The 24,267-nt window shown below is 41.8% G+C and overlaps 1 protein-coding gene across 1 annotated transcript; it reads right to left on the bottom strand.

The window, feature by feature from the left end:
• Positions 1-2,384: 2,384 nt before the first annotated feature.
• pgbd5 (piggyBac transposable element derived 5) lies at positions 2,385-23,710 on the bottom strand. The gene is made up of 7 exons (XM_029765133.1): positions 22,745-23,710; positions 18,055-18,485; positions 12,037-12,171; positions 10,701-10,881; positions 7,528-7,725; positions 4,718-4,823; positions 2,385-2,895 (listed from the first exon to the last, which is right to left on the bottom strand). Exons 1-7 carry the CDS (start codon positions 23,055-23,057, stop codon positions 2,700-2,702), a joined length of 1,560 nt encoding a protein of 519 aa, XP_029620993.1. The 5' UTR covers positions 23,058-23,710; the 3' UTR covers positions 2,385-2,699.
• Positions 23,711-24,267: the final 557 nt, after the last annotated feature.

Genomic DNA, 24,267 nt, shown 5'->3' on the forward strand with positions numbered 1-24,267 from the left:
TGATATGGGCCACACTGGCATGACTCATGTGGAGAAAAGCTCTTAGCTCCCCAGCTGAGCCTGAGGCCCAATTCATCATACATCAGCAGATGAACTGAAAACAGTCTGTGTGGTCAGTCAGGGAGCGAGGGTTTGCTGTGGACAGTTCAGAGTGTTTATCTAGAGTTGAACTGAACTGACCCCTGCAGCTCTTGATTATCCAAGACTACGCCACATGGAAATGGTAGTCATGTTGTACAGCAACAGTAGGCTTCATCCAAATGAACGTTCATGTGGTCATCATTGGCAAGAACTGGAATAATTGATCATATCATCAACCCTTCCCTTTGCGATCTGAAAACCTGACCACAAGTCACACCATCCAGAATGTTCAATGATGTTGCAAATATACAGCGATGGACCAATTGGCTGAGAATAGGGACTGCCAGTCATATGACCAGTTGCATAGTTCCTATTGAGTGAGATATGGAGTTACTGAGTACAGTAAGCATTACCCTGGTAGCAGGACATTTCCCATTCCAGGTATTAAGCATCAGCAGGATGACAAGCGCTCTGGAAGGGGGATGGTAATGAAATGTAGTGCAGACTCTACTCCTCGATATTTAATTTAAACATAATGGAAGGATCCTGGGCTTACACACACACACACACACGTACGTGTATGTCTATATAGATACACAGTACCAGTCAAAAGTTTGGACACACCTACACATTCAAGGGTTTTTCTTTATTTTTACTATTATCAACATTATAGATAAGAAATCAAAACTATGAAATAACACATTTGGAATCATGTAGTAACCAAAAAAAGTGTTAAACAAAACATATTCTTCAAAGTAGCCACAATTTACCTAGATGACAGCTTTGCACACTCTTGGCATTCTCTCAATCAGCTTCATGAGGTAGTCACCTGGAATGCATTTCAATTAACAGGTGTGCCATGTTAAAAGTTAATTTGTGAAATGTCTTTCCTTCTTAATGCGTTTGAGCCAGTCAGTTGTGTTGTGACAATTTATGTCAAGAACAGCTCAAATAAGCAAAGAGAAACGACAGTCATTTATTACTTTAAGTCATGAAGGTCAGTCAATCCGGAAAATTTCAATAACTCTGAAGGTTTCTTCAAGTGCAGTCGTAAAAACCATCAAGAGCTATGATAAAACTGGCTCTCATGAGAAGAGCCACAGGAAAGGAAGACCCAGAGTTACCTCTGCTGCAGAGGATAAGTTCATTAGAGTTACCAGCCTCAGAAATTGCAGCCCAAATAAATTCAAGTAACAGACAACTCAACATCAACTGTTCAGAGGAGACTGTGTGAAATCAGGCCTTCATGGTCGATTTGTTGCAAAGAAACCACTACTAAAGGACACCAATAAGAAGAAGAGACTTGTTTGGGCCAAGAAACACGAGCAATGGATATTAGTGGAAATTGGTTTTTGGATCCAACTGCTGTGTCTTTGTGAAACACAGAGTAGGTGAATGGATGATCTCCGCATGTGTGGTTCCCACCGTGAAGCATGGAGGAGCTGGTGTCGGTGATTTCTTTAGAATTCAAGGCACACTTAACCAGCATGGCTACCACAGCATTCTGCAGCAATACACCATCCCATCTGGCTTGCGCTTAGTGGGACTATCATTTGTTTTTCAACAGGACAATGACCCAACATACCTCCAGGCTGTATAAGGGCTATTTGACCAAGAAGGAGAGTGATGGAGTGCTGCATCAGATGACCTGGCCTCCACAATCACCTGACCTCAACCCAATTGAGATGGTTTGGGATGAGTTGGACCACAGAGTGAAGGAAAAGCAGCCAACAAGTGCTCAGCCTATGTGGGAACGCCTTCAAGACTGTTGGAAAAGCATTCCAGGTGAAGCTGGTTGAGAGAATGCAATGAGTATACAAAGCTGTCATCAAGGCAGAGTGGCTACCTTGAAGAATCTAACATACATTTTGATTTGTTTAACACTTTTTGGGTTAATACATGATTCCATACGTGTTATTTCATAGTTTTGATGTCTTCACTATTATTCTACAATGTAGAAAATTGTACAAATAAAGAAAAACCCTTGAATGATTAGGTGCGTCCAAACTTTTGACTGGTACTGTAATACATACATATCTACCTACATACACACATACAGTATTTCTGCTTAGTGGTTCAGGTCTATCTTGGAGAGAACACACCAGATGTTGCTCCATATGTGGTCGAATAGAATCATAGATTTACATTACAGAGTGACATTGCTCTACATGGAAACAATGTTTAACCAGATCAAAAAAAAGAAAAGAAATCTGCACATTGAACAACAGTACATTATCCAACTGTGTTTTTGTCATGCAGCCTGTGACAATAACAATAGAGACATGTGCACTGTACAATGGCTCTGCTTTGTGCCTCAGTAAAGAAACTTTAATCTATAGACCGTTCCGACAGATATAGACACCTGCTCTCCAAACCTGGAGGTTTGGTCCCCCAACCCATTTAACCCAGACTTGGCACTGTTAAAATATTGTTTCATTTAAGGAATGACCTATCCCAGTGTCTACAATTGTAAAGAACAAATCTATTAGTGTTTTGGTTAGTGTGTGTTAGTGTTTCACATGTGATGAACAGTGTGTGTTTGTGGGTACGTGTGAGACATGTGACAGTGTGTGTACACAGTATGTGTGTGTGTATATTACAAAGATTATGTGGTCGCCTCACTGGGTAGGAGAGCAGTCGTCTAAGTCCAGTAGCTCCCTCACCAGTCTCTCTCCAAACTGCGCTCGGCTGTAGCGCTTGACGTGGTAGGCATCAGACATCTTGTACATGATATAGGCGTTGTTTATGGCGATGCTGATGGTCAGCCAGAACACCTGCTGCCACGTTTTGTTTGGCTTGTGGAAGATGAAATACCTGAAAGGAAAAAAATAGAAAAAGACCAACCTTGATTGGCTATATGGAATCTTGGAAATGTGGTTTGTCAGATGTTGATGTCCATCACATACAGTTATCTGACTGGACATCTGAAATTAGGCAGAGTTACGACAGATAGAAGCGCAGACAGTCATGGAGACAAGATATCCTCCTAAGTGTGAGCCATTGGTTAGCGGTGAGGAGGAGCGATATTCAGCTAACGTCCCGGTTTCTGGCTCTCCAGATGTAATCTGCAGTCCTCCACGCCCACAAGTGTTGTCCTCTGAGCTACAGAACACCATCTCATTACTGTCCAAACTAATTGGAGGCAGCGAGAGGTTAGAGAGGGTGAGAAGATAAGAGCCATTCTCCCTGGTGTGTGTGTGTGTGATGAGCAATCCCATCGATCACTCTGCTTGTCCCCTTAATTGAAAGTCTTCTGTCTTTGACCAGTGTTAACGTTGCTTGGCACTGTTCTCCATTTGTGACATAGAAATCTCTGGGTGGGCCCTTGACAGTAGACAGTCTATTGCACTGCAATGAAGTGTCACATCCAGTGGATTAGGAAGTCCAGATTATTAAATGTGTGTTCCACTTGATGAACTCAGATGGAATCATAATGCAGGTAGATGTATTATGGATGTATTTACTGTCCCATGCTGAAAGGGGATTACGTTTTTCATGGTATCTTCTTATAAAATGCTAATGCAACAAGTATCGGTCACACTTTACTTGGATAGTCCGGATTTTCGATCTGTAGCTGCTCTACAAATGGTCATACTATCTGTTGATAAGCAAATGCTTGCTAAGGTTACGATTAGTGTTTAGAATAAGGGTTCGGGTAAGGGTTAAGGTTAGAGCTAGGGTTAGTAGATAGTCCATCTGTAGATGCTCTAGACTATCCAAATTGTTACCCAAGTATCATTGGCATTCCAATGGATATACAGTATGCAGCTCAAGTTCTTATCTTGTCCCAGCATGACAAGCTTTGAACAGAAACTTGTGCGATAACTGTGCAATTAAGAGTTCAAATCTCTTTCCTTTATAGTGTGTGGTTTTAAACAGGGCATCTGAGTTCCTGGTGGTGTCCCAGGTCATCTTTTTTTGCTGTCACGTTGTGCATCTCAGAAGATTGCTATATCACATCAATGTAATTCCTTCTCCAGGTGTTTGTACGGTCTAATCCGACTCCGCACAGCGCAACTGCAAAAAGAAAACCCGGAGCGCCATCTCTGGCTTGAGGCTGATAAGGAATGCTATAGAGTGATCCTCCTCAATTAATGTCTGGCTGTGACTGAATTATTAATGAAGGATTCACTTGAGCCTGACTTGCATGGCGGGGAGTGTGTGAGCACCCAGCATGGGCCCACCACAGGGGGAGTCAGGCTGACTCTCTGTTTAGCAGCACAGTAGGAGGAGATCTTAGAGATGAAACCGCTGTCGTGTCCCAATGCAGCCTGAAATACTTTGAAATAAGCCACACAAAGCTGTAGGAACAACAGAACAGTTTACCATATTCAAATGTTACATTTCAATACACTTGACCTACAAAAATCCAGGGGTGGAATCCCCTCATGGAGAACTACTGGGTATGCTGGCTTTAGCTCCAACCTCATTGTAACACAGCTGATTCAGCTAATCAATGTCCTCGTTAGCAGCTAGTTGGATCAGGTGTGCTAGCTAGGGTTGGAGCAAAAGCCTGCACGAGGGTAGCTTCTCAGGAGGAGGGTTGGCCACCACTGTCCTGTGATGAACATTCATATAGGCTAACACATTTCTCCCAGGATGACAACTGATTGCAATACATCCAGTATTCACTCACTTGCTGTACTTGTCGTCATACTTGCAGATGTAACTGAGGTGTGCAGCGAAGGCCTCCACAGCCAGCGGACAGGGAATCTCACCACTTTTCCTTTTGATGATCACCCCTAGAACCCAACACATGACTCAAACAGGACTAATGGGAGTTTTTCTTTTAAGTATTATGTAATCATATTTTCAGATTGCAACTCAGTGACAAATTCTAATACAGAAATTTGTGGCATATCATCTTACACATAACAGTAAAGTAAACTGGATAAAGAGTGCAGTTGTGATGCTGTAAATAACTAGACTGAATGCCTCAGTCTAATAATTATGGTTTCTCACTATAGCTTCAAAATAACCAATATATTCTGCCGAAAATACCTTGCTCTCTAACAAGCAAAATATGACTACGCACTTACTAGTGTAGCTAGAATAAACGCCTTATAAAAAGTATCAACCTAATATCTAAAACAGATCATGGGTGTACCACATGAAAGATAGATGAACATGAGGAGTTACAGTGTAATTATGGAGGTAGCTGCGAGGGAACGAGTCTAAGTAGTGGCCTGGATCACATTGAGCCATTAGCAGGTCGTTGATATGTTTTTCTTGACTGAACCTCCATCTGTCGCTGACTCGCTTCCATTAGAAATTATCCTCAGCTATCTAATGCTAATTACGCTAGATTTCACTCAGGTCCTACAGTGTAATGTTGAATGGAAATTGGAAAGTTACAGGAGGGTAAATTGAAAAAGAAATGCAAGATCAAAGAGTAAGCGCATATTCAGAAAAGTCGATGGAAAAATGTAATAGAATTTTTAAATATAAAATCGGGAAGCAGACTTGATAAAGTCTAAATTGTAAATGAGAACTTGTTCTCAACTTACCTACCTGGTTAAATAAAGGTGAAATAAAATAAATAAAATCTGGAAATATGTCCGACTCTGTCACCATTCCCTAGGCTTCAGTCTTTCACATGATTACTTCATTTCATAGACTTTTCACCAACGATACAGTGGTTTATTTATTCAAAAGGTAAAATAGTTCTCTCTGTAGCTATCCAAACAAAATAATTAGCCTAGTCTGTATAAGATAGGAGGTACACACCGAAGGTTGGGGTGGGAGGGGGTTGTGTTTTGCTGTATTTTGGGTTCTTATATTATCTGTAGTCAGATATAATTTGTACTGGACAATGAGAACTAACAAAAAATAACCTACATCCTCTATAGCAGTGGTCACTAACCTTTTGAGTCAAGATAACTTTGAGTAAAAATGCAAGCCGAGATCTACAGCTCAGATTATTATTTATTTATTTTTAAACATGACTTAAAAAACGTAAGCCTATACAACATTAACCAATTAAAAACAGTTCTGTAGCAATGAGGTTTGTAAAGTAGGCTAAAGGCCTAATACATTATCACTGCATATCGCCTATGCTTGAATTGCTCTGCAATGTTGTTATTCTCAGACCATTTTGAAATTATATATTTTTTTAAATGGTATATGATCACACTTGTAAAATCTCATTTGTTGTATTACTTGTGAGGCCCGGCTGAGTGAGCATAATCATGACAAGCCGCTAATAATAACAGCGTAAGTTTATCGGAACACTATACTCATTCATTGCAGCTGCGGTGCTTTTTGTAGTGTGAGTGGAAGTAGGGGGACCGTGTATTTTAATGCTTATAAAAGTGTTGAACAAAGTGTTGATTAAGTTGTTATTCAGCACTGTCAAACATGAACTTACTCATAAAAACAGCAGCTATTTGCTGTAGTTGTTGAGTCTCTCTCTAGTCATGGTTTTAAGTTTAAAATTCTCAACTTTGTGAATACAATTTTTTAAAATGTTTTAGTCTATGGCTCAAGGAAACTGTGCAGACGTGGTGATCTGAGCTATCTGATTGGCCAGCCGTAGGCCTATAGGTGAACTTGATTTACTCTCTGTAGGCGGAGTTCTACCTTCAGACACATGAAATGGTTCAAAATGGGAAAACTTTGCCTTCCTGGCATTAGGGCTGCTAAATCAAGTGCACCTACAGCACGAAACGTAAATAAAAAAAAAAGGAGCTCAAAGCTTTATCGTTGAGTTTTTTTACAGAAATGTTTGATGATCGACTAGGAATGCCTTGGAGATCGACCAGTCGATCGCCAGGTTGGTGACCACTGCTCTTCTATAAGATTAATTCAGATTGTATTCAACAAGAAAAATCCTCCCAAACACTTAAAAAATTCAGCACTTCTTTTAACACAGCCATGAACAGAATCCAAACCCTCAATTCCACTCATCTACTCTGGATCCTTGCTGTTTATCTATCCAGATTTAATGCATTTTCCCACCTAATTTATTTTACAAATGGGATTAAATGTGTGGGGTGAGAGCCTTTCACATGCTACGTAACAGGGATTTTCTCCCATTTCCATTATCTCTGAACATCACTCATACAGGGAGAGACAGAGTGATGAGGTGCTACATCAGGGTTTCTCACAGTCTACAGGGTAGATTTAGAGTGCATTAATAACCAGGAGTTACTGTGGTCTGTTAAATCCACATCATGTCAATGGTGGGTGGTGAATCATACTGTATCAGTCAGCCCTAAAGAGCTTCATAATGATGCTCCATTTCAGAGCATTATATTGACACAGTAGGTCGACATGATCAAAATAAAGAGAAACGTTTTGCTTTAAAATGTAAGGCTGTTCACTCTAAAATCTATGCCCATGACTGAATACTATTTAAACATCCCCCTGAATGCATGTTCTGAATGAAAATGTATGAAAAAGAAAACATGGTTAATATCACATCGGTCCCAAAGCAGGTCTCCTTACCTTTCTTGGTGGGTGAGTAGGCGTTGGTAAGGAAGCGGAAGTGTCCCTTGTTGTACCAGCTGATAAGGGAGGTGTTACCTCTCATCATGCTGCGGGACTGGCCCCTCTGCTGGGGGCTCTCAGGGTTCACCAGCATGGACTGGGGCAGGCCGGTGCAGTCACTCTTCCTGGTGCTCAGCAGCCCACAGCAGTAGATCTCTGGCAGAGGACAAACACACACCTTTAGACATCTGGGACACATTCAGGATGGTGCAACATACAGAACGTTACAGATATAAATGTCATGAATGGAGTTGACATGATTCCTTACTTTAAATGTCGGAGGCACTTTATATTTGAACTAACCACCACACTGTATAATCTGTACATGTTAGCTGACTATTTCCCCTTCTTTCTTAAAGCCCATTCTCTCCCACCACCTGCAGTAATGATAGATGGCACAGATTGCAGGTGGCCAGTATGTGTTCAGATTGAGATCAGAGGATAAAGCCTAGTGGACAGACTCGCTCTCACACTCTCTTACTTGGCAAGGGGTAAAACAAAGACAATGGCGTTTTTAATTGAGCTGGAGCTGAACATCATTAATATCTCTATGTCAGCTGCTGCAGGGCTACGGGGCAGGTTTACTGTGGCATCACTTCCCCTCTCACCAGGCTGTTCACTTTGTTAATTAAAACAGTAGGATGAACTGGTGGTCTAGGTTTCCAAAATAAGCCTTGGGAGAATTTACTGTATGTCATCTTTACTGTTTACTCTATGTCTGGTTGTGCAGCCTAGTGGGTGGTAGGCATGGAAGCAGCAAAATAAACAATTCACATGTTGGTTCTCAGGGTTAACTTCAATTGACGGTCTTCTTTTTCATTACTACAGTAGCAGGAGGACATGTATGGTAATTAAAAACAGCAGGGGATGAGCAGGGAGTGATGAGAAAGGAGATTACAGTACATACTGTACAGCGAGAGAGAAAGGGATAAAGAAAAGAAGAGGATGAGAGAGAGAGAGAGAGAGAGCGAGACAGATTATTGTTGGGGTGATAGCAACAACAGCTGCTTGCACCAGGCTGCCAGTCATAAGTGTATGCAAAAACCTAGGCTACTGTCGATAGCTAGCTATATAGTTGTATTCAAGCCGAGGTTAATCAATAAATGCAAACATACATTTTGATTAGCTAGGTAGCTAGCTAACGTTAGGTTGCTTGTCCAAATTCCAGCAGCTAGCCTCTGTAGCTTCTTAAGTGTTTTGTACTTTTATTTTACAGGTGTTTCACAGCAGTATTTGTATCAGGAGTTACCAAAATTGCTCTTGAAGATCCACAGGGTTATGCATGTTTTTGTATTCAAGCCCAGTACCACACCTGATTCTACTACTCAGCTGTTCATCAAGACCTTAGCTGTTCATGAAGACCAAAATCAGGTGTGGTAGAACTAGGCTTGAACAAAAAAGCCTGCATAAACCTGTAGCTTGTCAAGAGCAATTGAGTCCATCCTTGAATTGTATTTACATAGTTAACTATATCTGATGAATGTACATTTGGTTATACATTTTATATTTAGTGATAACTCACTTTTGTTTACAGGTAATGTTGTACTAGGCTTTCTTCAATAAACTTTAAAAAGGTACATTTTCATGTAAATAGTTAATTGGTACATGTTGTTTATTTGTGTATTTTCCAGGAGCTTGCTCAATTGTTTTAAGAGAGATCAGGGAATAAAATCCAATTTACTACATATTTACTTAAATGGGTTTCTGGCTTTTCGCTTCCCTCCGGAAAATCAACTATTAACATTAAATAAATACTAACAACTACATTATTTATGTTGCCATTATTGTTTACTTTTACTGCTGTGTTATAAAGTTGTATAATAATGTTGAATAATCACCTTCCGGTGTAAAAAACATGGAAATTAAAACCAAAAAACAATCTTTTAAGTGAGAGGTAAGCATTGGTCTGAAGCCGAAAAAGAAAGGAAATTCACATGAGCACAACAATGCCTATTCCACCCATGCTCTACCAAGGTTTACCAACACACAGCTTTGACCTACTACAGTAACTATGTTGGTATTGTACTCCAAACTACAGTATGTGTAGGCAGAGTACTTAGGATTCAAACCTTCTCAAACAGCCTAATTCATACTCTCTTCAGATGGACAATGGACTTTACGGTGTCCTGCTATTAAAATTATATATATATATATATAATTTGGCCGTATGTATTTTTAGATATTGGCCTATTGTAAATGTGTATTATTGTTGCATCACCATCTTTATTACAAAAATAAATACAAGTACAAACATAACTTTAAGCTACATATTATTTTGACAGAAGTAATGAACTGTCCATTGATCAGCAAAGCAATTGATTAAACAGGACCATGTTTGAAACACACGTGGTTCTGAGCTTATGTCAATATTAAACAGGTAAGCTAACAGTTAGTTACAGAAATAAGGAATGCAGACAGGCTCTATCCATCTGTGCCCAACACACCACCACCTGTTGTTATGTTGGGCACATACTGACCAAAAAAGGATGTTATTATATAACGCACCACATTACTACAAGACAAAACAGTTCAATCAAGTCTGATGGTCTTGTAAGTATAAAAGCTAGTGATGCACTGATATGACATATTTGGCTGATACCGATATCTGATATTTTCCTTGCCAAAAAAACTGATACCGATATTTATTTTTTGCAGCCCTTTAAGCATTCTAGTACAGTTAAATAGTCAACACACGCATGGACGCAGCTGTCTCAGGCACTGCATCGTGGTGCAAGAGGCGTCATCCAGCCTCCATCGTATCAGGCCGTGATTGGCCCAGCGTCGTCCGGGTTTGGCCGGGGTAGGCCGTCATTGTAAATAAGAATTTGTTCTTAACTGACTTGCCTGTTTGAGAAGGTTTTAATCCTAAGCAACCTGCCTACACATAGTTTGAAGTACAATACCAACATAGCAACTGTAGCTGTGTGCTGGAAAACCTTGGTAGAGCATGGGTGGAATAAGCATTGTGGCGCTCCTGAATTTCCTTTTTAAGCTTCAGACAAATGCCTCCTTCCCATTTAAACAGTTTTTGGTTTTTAATAGAGAGAAAGGATAGAGAGAAAGAAAGTGATGAGGAGAGAAAGAGACAGAGAGAGGGAAAAAGAGACAGACAGACTGAGATTAACATATACCCTGTTTCTCAAACTCCTGGTACAGGTTGAGGCTGGTGATGCTGGGCCCGGTGAAGATGATGCTGTTGCGGCCTGAGAGGTTCTGACACAGCTGTTTGGCCACCATACTGTGGAGCTGAGGCTTGTTCTTCAGGGTGGCCAACCCGTCAGGACCCTGGCCCTCCTTTAGATGCACATAGATCTGGAAGAGAGATACAGACAGTCAAAGCCATGATAATGTCATACACTGACATATAGAAATCAATACATTCATTACCTCAGGAATGATCTGTGTAGCAGCTATCGTTCCAAGTGTTCCAACTAGCGACCTTGATGTGGCTCCTACAATCTGAATCACTGGCCTGGCTTAGCTCCATTGATTACAACGTAAATCTTACTCTGATCAGACAAATTGATTGATACGCTCGTTATCGTCACACAATGTAATTGATCATTTACAATATGAACCCTGTTGTTTAGTAATAGATAAGACATTAACAGTCGTTGTCTTGCGAATTACGTAAGAAAATACATAATAGATGAATTCTTCTTCCCACCAACTGGGACGGGCGTGCATTACCATTCATTCTCATGCCTTCCTGGCTCTGTTTGAGGCTTGGGGCAGCAGTCATTTGGTTATACACCCACCAAGAGCAGAGAGCAATTATACTAAGTGGACTGGTACTTTATTTTCCAAGCAGTGACTGGGCATTGCACTAATGGAATCCCATTGATTCGCTCTATAACTTTTGATTTTTTTCCCCCCTCTTCTCCCTATGGCACATTTCTGCCATAAAAGAAAGCAATTCAGAGCCAAAAGAAACTGATCGGCTTGTAAAAGCCTAACTCCTGGGAAACAACAACAGAACATTGGGTCTGGAGACTGATTGAGTCATCCAATCACACAATTTGCCTAGGCGAATATATTTTTTATTTTACCTTTATTTAACTAGGCAAGTCAGTTAAGAACAAATTCTTATTTTCAATGACGGCCTAGGAACAGTGGGTTCACTGCCTTGTTCAGGGGCTGAACGACAGATTTGTACCTTGTCAGCTCGGGGATTCGAACTTGCAACCTTTCGGTTACTAGCCCAACGCTCTTACCACTAGGCTACCCTGCCGTCCCTGGCAGGCAGTCTTGTGTAAATCCCGGTGAGGTTGCACAGGGGGTAATTGAAGGTGCACAGTCTTTGTCACAAAGTTGGCAAAGCACTAGCTCCCGGATATAAGAGTATAAATCCTCCCCTCATTTTTTCTCCACTGCTCTCACCATCTCCCTTTGTCTCATTTACACAAACATAACATGATGCATGTACACACACACACACACACACACACACACACACACACACTGTACCTGACAGATGAAGCCAGTGGATGTGCATTGGCGGACCCACAGACTGAACTTCCTCTTCCTCCTCTTCCTCAGCTCTCTCTCCGTACAGGTGGTGATGAACACCGGGTCCTCATCAATCAGAGGCTCATGGAGCACCTATGGAACAGTGGGAATATACAGTTCATATTCAAAGGCATCCATTCAGCCAAGACCAGGTATATAACCAGGGATGGCACCATGGCAGCGGTTTCTGACTGATTGTACTGTGTAAGTTGCATGTGTGTGGACTACAGACTAAGGCTAGGTAGCATCTTATCACAAAATGTAGGATATCAAAGTGGATGGAGGACCCAGGCATGCGTTGCCAGTGATATCCCAACGGGACCAAGGAGACACAACGAGGCACAGGTGGTGTTTGTTTAACCCAGAGCAGAACAAGCCAATACTGTATATGTACTGCCTGCTACCTCTCTGTTAATTAACTCACACCTCCTACCACTGGGGAGCCACACAGACACACCGCCTGACTGAAGTACCCAGAATATCTGCTCGGTCTGCAGGAGAGCCAGAACTCATTAGGGAGCAGCGATTTCAGACCTGCAACAGAAGTGAGTGTGTGTATCAGATTGAGCACTGTAGATAAGGTGTGATGAGGGTGTTCCAGGTTGATTTTCACCCCTATCGATTTGTTGTGATGATACAACAGAAACACCTGGCTTCTTTACAGGGAGTCAAAGAGGTAAAAAAGATAGAGACAACGTTGACAAGAGGAGTTTGCGACAGTAATTATTCAGTTGGAAACAAACAGCAACTGTTCATAGCTATCCACAGGTCTCCTGAAAATCCGGAAAATGATTCACAAAAGGATTTGAAAAGAATTCACAGTTATTCCTGCATGGGTGAAGTCAGTGACAGGTGAACACATTCTGTTTAAATGTGTGTTGTCTGACTTTTCCCTGCTGCCTGGCTATAGACCTGTCCTTCATAACCTTCTAAGTGCTCTACTGGTAAATTACAACCATCTGTTATGCTCTATTGGTCTTTGGCCTGTGGCGGCTGGATGTCTATCAAACCCATTTCTCAACCCCAATGACTTAATCTCAGTGGAGGCCATGATACAGATTAATTCTATCGGTCTTCTCTCTCTGTCTCTTGCTGACAGCTACTGCATTAGCTAAGATTAGTGGCAGTTTGACAACCCTTACCTGAGGGAAATACACAGTGTCTGAGAAGATTGCGGTGGAAACAAAAAAAGGTACACCTATTTGCCAGACCTTCTTAATTTGCTAGATCTCTAAACAGAGTTGTTTGTGTTGTCTAGTTAATGAGAGTGAGAAAAAAAGCTCAGCAATTGTAATTTATTTCCCAAAGAACCCCTGCTATGCCAGAGATGCACTGGAAGGCACTATCCGCTTTGACATGCACAGTTCCTTTCATCTTAAAGTAGAAACTTCACTTAACACATTTCTATAAAGGCTTTTGTTATGCTTATTATACAGATGTAGGATCTTAATTTGATCACCCTTTTGCAGGAGAACTTTCCTGCAATGCAGGAAATGTAAAATGTGTAGTGTATGAGGTTTAAAAAGACTTCTGAAGTTTGTAATTTCCACTTTGAAATTTCAGACTAGATTTTTACCTTACGAAAAATGTATCAACCCCTATCAAAATGTCCATTAATTATAATCCACATACTAAATAATATTTCCTGTTGCTGCAGGATTCATTTTCTGCTGTAGCAAACTGGCTCAAATTAAGATCCTACTGTAAATCTATAAAAAGGCAGAAGCTGAAGAAGGTAGGCTTCACAGACAGCAAAAACAGTACATGGAACATTTTGGGTAGACAATTTTTCTTCACCACAGCGAGGGAAAATGCATTCATTATTCAGACAGGACATCCACCCCTAGTCTGTGCTGATCAGAGCCCCAGACAGAGGCAGCCCAATCAGAGACATGTTAGCAGCACATCCCACTGTGGAGGGTATGTTTTACATCATACCTTTACAGCTACTAGACGGTACTGGGCAGTAAGTGTAGATAATAAGAAAGTGAATGTCTGGGTGAAAGTATTTGCATTGGCAAATGATAAAAAGGTTTTGTACAGTGCCTGTTGGATTGCACACACACACACACACACAGAGAGAGAGAGAGAACAAGAAAACCAGAGAGAAACACCCTTATTTGAGCTGAGCTACTGAGTCTGTCATCAGTGCTGTGCTGTGTCCAGACTCCAGCCTTGGGGGCCCTGACATCTGGGCCAGAGGCTGTGGTGTGAAGGTGCATTCCCTATCCCTCAGCTCTGACTGTGTGAGTCTGCCTCATTTCCATTTAAACTCCTGGGAGTGAAGCAGAGCAGAGGGGAAGGGAAATGCCCTCTCAGAACTCCTCTCCTGTCAGCGTCGGGAGGTAGCAGTGCCCTGCTTTGATCCGCCATGTCTGACAGGGAATTTACATGCAACGCGCAATGCCTGATCACCAGGGAGCACGCTGAGGAAAACTCTGTCAGCCTCCTGTACACTGTGTATATAGCTGAGAATACACTACTTCTTGACTGACACATTGGGCGCATCCCAGAGTTATTCTCAGATACAAGTGTTAGGGCCGGGACGATACCAGTATCGCGGTACTCGTTAGTATCGTGACAATTAAACAAAACACAAAGCAGATTTGACTTCTTTAGGAAAACAGCCCTAATGTTGGAAACAAACATCATTATGTTGTCATCCAGAGTTACATTTATTTATTTTCCAAACTATAGCATATTTTACATACAGCAGTTTTTTAAAGAGCGAATGAATGCACCGATTCAACCCGTTTCTCATTAAGAAAAACTAGATATCAGTCTTGGGGATGTGGTTCGATGTGGCAGTTATTGACGTTTGTCCCCCATGGGACACCATAGGAACAAAGCCAGTATTACTTCCACAAAATACTCAGAATGAATCTAAGATACACTCTATATACACAAAAAAATATGGACACCGCTTCAAATTAGTGGATTGGGCTATTTCAGCCACACCTGTTGCTGACAGGTGTATACAATGGAGCACACAGCCATGCAATATACATAGACAAACATTGGCAGTAGAATGGCCTTACTGAAGAGCTTACTGACTTTCAACGTCGCACTGACATAGGATGCCACCTCTCCAAAAAGTTATTTCGTCAAATTACTGCCCTGCTAGAGCTGCCTCGGTCAACTGCAAGTGCTGTTATTGTGAAGTGGAAACGTCTAGGAGCAACAATGGCTCAGCTGCAAAGTGGAAGGCCACACAAGCTCACAGAACAGGACCGCAGAGTACTGAAGAGTGTAGAGCGTAAAAATTGTCTGTCCTTGGGTTGCAACACTCACTAACGAGTTCCAAACTGCCTCTGGAAGCAACGTCAGCACAAGAACTGTTCGTCGGGAGCTTCATGAAATGGCTTTCCATGGCCGAGCAGCTGCACACAAGCCTAAGATCACCATGCGCAATGCCAAGCACTGGCTGGAGTGGTGTAAAGCTCGCCACCATTGGACTCTGGAGCAGTGAAAAAAGAAAATTCTGGAGTGATGAATCACGCTTCACCATCTGCCAGTCCGACAGACAAATCTGGGTTTGGCGGATGCCAGGAGAATGCTACTTGCCCCAATGCATTGTGCCAACTGTAATTTTTGGTGGAGGAGGAATAATAGTCTGGGTCTGTTTTTCATGGTTCGGGCTAGGCCCTTTAGTTCCAGTGAAGGGAAATCTTAACGTTACAGCATACAATGACATTCTAGACCATTCTGTGATTCCAACTTTGTGGTAACAGTTTGGGGAAGGCCCTTTCCTGTTTCAGCATGACAATGCCCTGTGCACAAAGCGAGGTCCATACAGAAATTGTTTGTCGAAATCGGTGTGGAAGAACTTGACTGGCCTGCACAGAGCTCTGACCTAAATCCCATCGAACACCTTCGGGATGAATTAGACTTCAACTTCTAAATCGCCCAACATCAGTGCCCAACCTCACTCATGCTCTTGTGGCTGAATGGAAGCATTTTCTATCAGAGAAGTCGTTTATTGCTCTTAGTTGAGCCTTAAAAGGACCACAGAGTTTGGTCTGCTTCGTGTTTTAATTTTGGCATGGAAAAAAATATTGCGATACTGGTATCATCACAGCCCTAGCACGTGTTATACAATTTAGAAAATTTGATTGGGCATTTGCATTCCTTCTTATTTCTTTACTAAAATGTTATATTGGTTGTCATATTGAGAAAGGGGGATACCTAGTCAGTTGTACAACTGAATGCATTCAACTGAAATGTGTCTTCCGCATTTAACCCAACCCCTCTGAATCAGAGAGGTGCAGGGGGCTGCCATAATCAACATCCACGTCTTCGGCACCCGGGGAACAGTTGGTTAATTGCCTTGCTCAGGGGCAGAATGACAGATTTTTTTGACCTTGTCAGCTCGGGGATTCAATCCAGATCCCTTTCGGTTACTGGCCCAACGCTCTAACCACTAGGCTACCTGCCACCCCGTGTTCTTGCCCGCTATACCGGTGCCCCCGCACATTAACTCTGTACTGGTACCCCTTGTATATAGCCTCGCTATTGTTATTTTACTGCTGCTCTTTAATTATTTGTTACTTTTATTTATTTTAGGTATTTTTCTTAAAACTGCATTGTTGCCTAAGGGCTTGTAAGTAAGCAGTTCACTGTAAAGTTATACACCTGTTGTTTTCTGCGCATGTGACAAATAAAATGTGATTTATATTGGTTGTTATATGGGTTGTCATATGGGTTGTCATATTGGTATGCATGTGTCAAAGCAGTAACTTAAAACTGAAGAAGAACGGAGGACAGGTATGAGAAATCCCTGCCATGGCCTGACACAGTGGCAATCACATGTAATTATTTCTGTAAGGTCAACAACGTTTCAACTTCGTATCCTCCCAGCCCACTTTTTCCTCCCAGCCCACTTTTTCCTCCCAGCCCACTTTTTTCTCCCAGCCCACTTTTTTCTCCCAGCCCACTTTTTTCTCCCAGCCCACTTTTTTCTCCCAGCCCACTTTTTCCTCCCAGCCCACTTTTTTCTCCCAGCCCACTTTTTTCTCCCAGCCCACTTTTTTCTCCCAGCCCACTTCTTCCTGGCACAGAAACACAGACAGGTTGTCCTCCTTTCAGAAAAGTTCACATTGCCAAGGTTCTGAAAGAGATGGTGGAATCTTCATGGGAGGTTGCAAATTGGCTCATCTCAATCAATTCAAAATGCAGCAAGGATATTCAGTGTGCTTTGGCTTATTTCTGAACTTAATCTGAACCAATCCTTCCTGATTAGACAACCCAAATACATGTTATTCAGCTGCTGCCAGATGTGAGATTAACATTTGAATAGAGTTTAATTAGACAGAAAACAAGTTTACTCTTCACAGAAAAGTGCTTTGGGAGCTGAATATTTAACTGTGAGTCTGTTCTAAACTAGGACACAATGTACTATTGTTCCAGAAATGTTTGTCCAAAAGACAACCTACCTATCTTTTTTAAATTTATTTCACCTTTATTTAACCAGGTAGGCAAGTTGAGAACAAGTTCTCATTTACAATTGCGACCTGGCCAAGATAAAGCAAAGCAGTTCGACACAGGTACAACAACACAGAGTTACACATGGAGTAAAACAAACATAAAGTCAATAATACAGTAGAAAAATAAGTCTATATACAATGTGAGCAAATGAGGTGAGATAAGGGAGGTAAAGGCAAAAAATGGCCATGGTGGCGAAGTAAATACAATATAGCAAGTAAAACACTGGAATGGTAGATTTGCAGTGGAAGAAAGTGCAACTAGAAATAATGGGGTGCAAAGGAGCAAAATAAATAAATAAATAAATAACAGTAGGGGAAGAGGTAGTTGTTTGGGCCAAATTATAGATGGGCTCAGAACATTATTCTGCTGGTCGTAACAGTGTAACAGATCAAAAGAAATTGGGGAAAATAAATATTTTTGGTTCCAACCCCTAGTCGTCTGTACTAAACGTGTCTAAAGCTAAACAGTTCACACAGCAGCCCAGCGCCATACCTGAGTCTGTGAGGGGCGGAAGGTGCTGCAGCCGAACAACTGCTGCAGTGAGTCCAGGAAGGGCTGGATCTTGTAGAGGCCATGGCTGCCGTGGCTGGAGCGGAAGGCCACGATATGGAAGTACTTGAGGATCTTCTCGAAGCGTGCCTGGCTCATCTTGAGTGCAATGCTGCGATTGCTGAAGAAGCCGCTGCTCCAGATGCTGAGCACTGACTCACAGCGGTGAACGCTGGTGGAAGTCACGAAGCCCAGGAAGGCCTTCATCTCGGCCGCCGTCACATTCCGCCAGCCCTCGTCGCTGCCGAAGCGCTCCTGGTACTTCTTGGCGTACATGTTGGTCTGCGTCACCATGTTCTGGATGGCGTTGTCGGGCACAAAGAGCTGGAAGAAGTCCATGCAAGTGGCTGTGGCTGGCATTCTCTGGATAGGGCCTGGTGACAGGGAGAGAGACAGAGACACGGATGATGGAGCTGCAGTCAAAGCATCACTCGCCCATTTCAAAACCTGCCTCAGATTGTTATTTTCATTTGACAGCATCAATCACACATTACTTGTAAATTGAGTCTTACTTTTAAAACGACAGATTTTTTTTTAAAGTTAATTACAGTACTTTGACAGTATGGAGCTCTTTTGTGCATAGAGTTATTTTGTAAAAAGCACAATGCGTAGGCCTGCATATGAACCAACATTTCTTTCCAGTCTTTGTGATTTGGATTGTAGGTCACTGTCAACCCTAGGGCTGCAATCAACATGACAGTAACCATAATGTCATCGAAACAAGAATAACGCTTTTTGGGCTTGAAGAAATGGTTCATTAATATAATATGTTACAAAACTATCGTGGATGAAAACAGCCATTGTCTTGTCTCGAACATGTCAGATGAAAACACAATTAATTCCTGCTTATGCAAGCCGACAGCTGTAACCTCGTTAGGTCAAGCCCACTCATCGACATACTAGTTTCCCATGCATGTTAATCAAGTCAAGGCCAACTTGGTGAATGAAAATCTTACCTTCTCATTTAACTAAATTGGCAATGTGTAAGATTAAACACACCTCAGGTAAAGTGGTCCTGCCTTAAGACTGACTTAGACAGTCTTCCAGACAGTGAGCTCTAGCATTTAGAGCCAATTAATAGAGAATAGACAGGCGTGACTCTCTTTCAATTGAAAGCTGATGATCCATAAGGTGTAATAAAATGATCAGCTGTTATTTGTGTGAGAGAGAGTCAGACCTATTTTCCTTGGCACACTTGTAGCAAGCACATTTACTGGAGGGAGAAAATGTCTCTAAACAGCAGTCTAAATTCAGGCCCAATTAACCACGTAAGGAAGACTGTTTGGGTTAGCCAATTTTTAAAAGCTATTTAGCTAAAAGGAAGATTCTCATGTCCTCTCTAATGTCCCTAAGAGATGAGGAAAATGTTGGGTCTTAAAAAGGACCAACATTAACTAGTTTAGTTTGCTGATGAAATACAGTAGATTTTTACATTACTACTCTTGCACTGAATGTACAGGCCAGGTTGACCGTGCTACAAGTTGTTACTTTTAGGCACTTAGTCCTGTATAGTTTGTAACTATTGTAGCGTTACTTTTAAGCACTTAGTCCTGTATAGTTTGTAACTATTGTAGCGTTACTTTTAAGCACTTAGTCCTGTATAGTTTGTAACTATTGTAGCGTTACTTTTAAGCACTTAGTCCTGTATAGTTTGTAACTATTGTAGCTCACCAATTCCTCAAACCCAGCCTGAGAGAGAGATACATCTAAGTAGGCTTCAGGCCAAAGGGTGTCTCACACTGCAGAAATTGTTTCAAAAACCACTCATTTAATCCAGTAGACTTTCAAACTTGACAGCAAAATGCAAAATACAGCATGACTGCCTTCGATGCAGGGATTTCCAAAGACAGATTCATACAGGCTTCCACAAAAGCAATACAGTAAACAAAAGTCATACCAAAAATACTACGCATAATAAATATTTTTTATGGAATAGAATTGTTTTATTCCCTTGACTAAGAATTCCATTCTGAGAAGAGTTTTCCCACATTTTCAGCACATTACGATAGAAATAATTTATCCCACACCATTAACTGATAGCATAGGATTAAGGATTTTAAGAAGTCTTCTGCTACTGAAGACATCAGTAAGAGAAGCCTCAAAAGCATTCACTCACCACTGCATATACTACTCTCCCATAAGCCTGCCTTTATAGCTCAAATTTAAACTAGGGTGTAAGTTATTTTGTCAGGCAACAAACAACCACATGGCAGAGTTCCACAGAAAACATATAATGGTACATATTCTGTAAGAGATACATTTTTATTAGGATTGATTAATCATTCAGATCGAAAAGATTACTGTGTTGGCTGCGTTTACCTCAAAAGTAACCCACCGGGCACACACTGGTTGAATCAACATTGTTTCCACATCATTTCAACGAAATGACGTTGAACCAACGTGGAATAGAAGTTGAATTGACGTCTGTGCCAAGTGGGAAGACACTGATTCTACAGCTACAGTAATGTACACAATAAATGCAGGGGGTTGGATTCAGATTATGTAGGTTTTGAAATCAAATGTCAGTCTTTCAGGCACGGAAGCAGACTTGCACCTTTTTGACATTAATAGGTCTGAAATGACTGAAAATACTGCGGTGTCATTCAATAAAGTGAAATGGAGCTGGATTGATTCTAAAGCCTTTCTATCATAAACATTTTACATAATATATTGTTATACATTATACTGTAATAAAATCTACTGTAATATACTGTAATCCATGGGGGGGGGGGATTGGCCTAATGTGCATACGCATCACCGCAGGGATTTTACTAGGATAATGATGTAAACCAATAGGATGACATTTCAGACCCATGGATATGCTTACTAAGTACTCCCTATCCCTGTTATAGCTGTGTGGTTTTCATAATGGACTAAATATCAATTATACAGACTCCATCTCTCATTTTGCCTATGAAAAATGTCTGCACAACATGCAGTTTTCAAAGGTTTTATTTATGTATGTAGGAATAATGTTCCCATATTTACTCTGTCAGCAAAGTCAAACCCACATCTCAAGCTCCACATGAACATTTTGTTTCTCTAGTTGGACCTTGCACTGGATGTCCAAACCTTCAGCTGAGTTAACCTTAGCACAGAGCCACCTCATGTTCATCTTTCCTGGTCACACCAGCCCTGTGTCCTGCCTATTTGCTCATCTACTAATGGGTTTGATGCAGTCAAGCTGTTACTGCTCATTCAATACACCTGCCAGCACTACCATTTGCGTCAAAAGTCTCAAGTAACTTATAGGGAAATACCTAGTCCGTTGCACAACTGAACGCAATCAACCGAAATGTGTCTTCCTCATTTAACCCAACCCCTCTGAATCAGAGCGGTGCGGGGAGCTGCCTTAATTGATGTCCATGTCATCGGTGCCTGGGGAGTAGGTGTTGTTGGGGGGTTAACTGCCTTGCTCAAGGGCAGAACGGCAGAATGTTCCACCTTGAGGATTCGAACCAGCGACCTTTTGGTTACTGGCCCAATGCTATTGGTGGTGAGTGAGAAAACAAACCTGGCTCTAGTGGAGAATGCGACAGCCACACATACTGTAGTGTAGACAAAGACTTCTGTATGCTGAAGTGATTCCCAAAGCAATGCCTTGTGCCTGAAATGCATTGGCTAACACCACCACCTGTCACTGCCTGTGTTGAAGCCCATACCTAAGCCTACAGGCAGATGGCATGATTTTCTCTCACATCGTGACTGTGGCACAATGCACCCCCAGACCACCATGTAGCGAGAGGGAGGCATTTATTTGCAAGTCACATCTGGTCTCAGTGACAGAGCTTTCAAACAGAGCAATGATGAAGGCAGGAACCTCAGCCTACACTTGTTGTGTGATACATCCATAAGGCTGTTTTACTTCTATATGACTGATAATCATCTGTAATACATTCATCATTTTACAGGACATTTGTAAGGATAAGAATATTACATTTTTGATTAGGTTGTTGCTGGTACTAGTATGGTTTACCCCTTTAAGCATGACATGCAACTGCTCAGTATTCCTTTACAATGGCAGCTGGTCCAAAATATACATTGGCATACTACAATGCCTTAGTTGGCAAATACATGTGGCCAAACTGACAAAGATGTTGCACAATGTTATTTGTGTCTGGAGAGAGCGGAGAGAGAGCGGAGAGAGAGTGCTCAAACATGTGTTCTGTGCCAATATTGTCTTTAATTCACTTAGGCTCCTCTGCAACTTGTCCTCTATTCTCATTTCCTGGGCTACTTAATTGGGAAGAGCAGCATGTCTGTCTGCTCACTGTTAACTCATTGCCCTTTGTCTCCACCACATTCCCAGACTGCCACTTCACCGTTTCTGAGATTCTGACCAATCATATAAGCCACAATTCTCCAAGCAATTCATCCATATTGTGTCACGATCCTTTATTAAAGGAAACTTGGGCTTTTCCTCTCTCACTCTCTGGGCCTGCTGTTCAGTCAGGACCTACAATCATAGGCTGCCCATTAGATGGACATACATACATACATACATACATACATACATACATACATACATACATACATACATACATACATACATACATACATACATACATACACGATGGAGATAATGACCTTAACCTATTAATTCAAGCTAGGCTTTATTCTTGAAATGACATACCATATGTGTCGTTGTAGGGGGCCACCGTGATGTCTTGCAGTGTGTCGCTCCATCCATCCTCCTCTGCTTGAGTCTTTGAGATAGAGCCGGGTGGACCTCCGTTTTGACAATTCCCAGTCTCACCTGCCCTTTGATCATCCCCGGCCTCCAAGCAACAGTTATCCGAATTCGAGTCACCCGAAGTGCTGTAAAAGGGATTGTCGCTACTGTCATCTCCCGATTCCCCAAAAACATCATCTGAAATCTGCAAGCTCTCGTAGCGTGAGCGGGCCGCCTCCAGGACAGACAGCGCCTTCATTCCACATTCCGCCATCGCTCGTCGATGCACTTGGTAGCTTACCACACCGCACAATATTCGGCATGCAACTATACTGGGAAAAAAACCCGTGCCACACACACCGACCCACGGGAGATGGCAGTCCACTCCCACTGTGCGCGTTTGATAATTCTGCTAGGCCAACTGCAGACTTGACTTGTGATGCGATAACTTCGACTCTCCCCTTTCTTCAAAGCATCAACCGGAGGGGAGCTGTCCTCATCAAGGCTACTGAAGTTCCCCTCGGCGCTGCGCACAGAGACCGAAATTATCAATATTTATCACTCTCTGCGCATCCTGGTTGGGCCAGCTATTTCGTTGGTGGCTCGTACTGTGTAGAGACCTCAATGAATACTCGGCATCTACACGTCAGCTGACCTGGTTGCTCTCCTGTACTGGCCAATAGCGTTGTTATCTCACTGCAACGTCAAATCTTATGGCATTAAAGCAGAATTGTGTTCTGATGCGGTTAGAAACTGCATATACCCCATAAATTTATTTTTGCTTATGATACGAATATAAAATACATGTATGATTAATGCATTCGTTTATTCAATGACATTGCAATTACAGGAACTATTTAAAGTCATTTTTGAAAATGTTTAATGATATCCTGTGACAAGGAGAGCAACAGCAGGTCAGGCTTTGTATGATAAAATCTGTTTCTAAGACCACCATGCTTAGAATAAAACAAACAACTTTCCCCTTGGCGCCCTGTGGGGGTGCAATAGACGGGGTCGCCCCAGTCATCTTACTTGTTGGTATGGTACCAAAGATTTGTATAACTAACCCAAGATAGAAAATGAATCATAGTGTGCAGAACACGTAAGGAGGTTGACAGAGCCAAGCACGAGCTAGCGACAGCCTATTGGCGCGTTCTACAATGTATTTGCATATTGCCGTTGGGGAACGCCTACTCTTTGAAGTGCGCGTGTGCAATAACTCAATTCGCCCTTGCACTCCTAAACTACTCATTTTTTTTAAACTTTGGCACAGGGTAAAGTCTACAAAACGTAGCCCACTCAGTAACATATACTAGTTTTGGAAAAATAAAACTGCATTGAGATCAAATTTTTCACAGATGAGAAAAATCTTCTCCCACTGCTGCCAATGGACTTCCTCTCATCACCATATTTGGTAGTGAGTGGAAACACCAACCGGATGCTTCACATTATACATCCGGTGAAATATCTGTCTCATTGTTCTA

The sequence above is a fragment of the Salmo trutta genome, chromosome 10, assembly GCF_901001165.1.
Source record: "Salmo trutta chromosome 10, fSalTru1.1, whole genome shotgun sequence".
NCBI lineage: Eukaryota > Metazoa > Chordata > Actinopteri > Salmoniformes > Salmonidae > Salmo > Salmo trutta.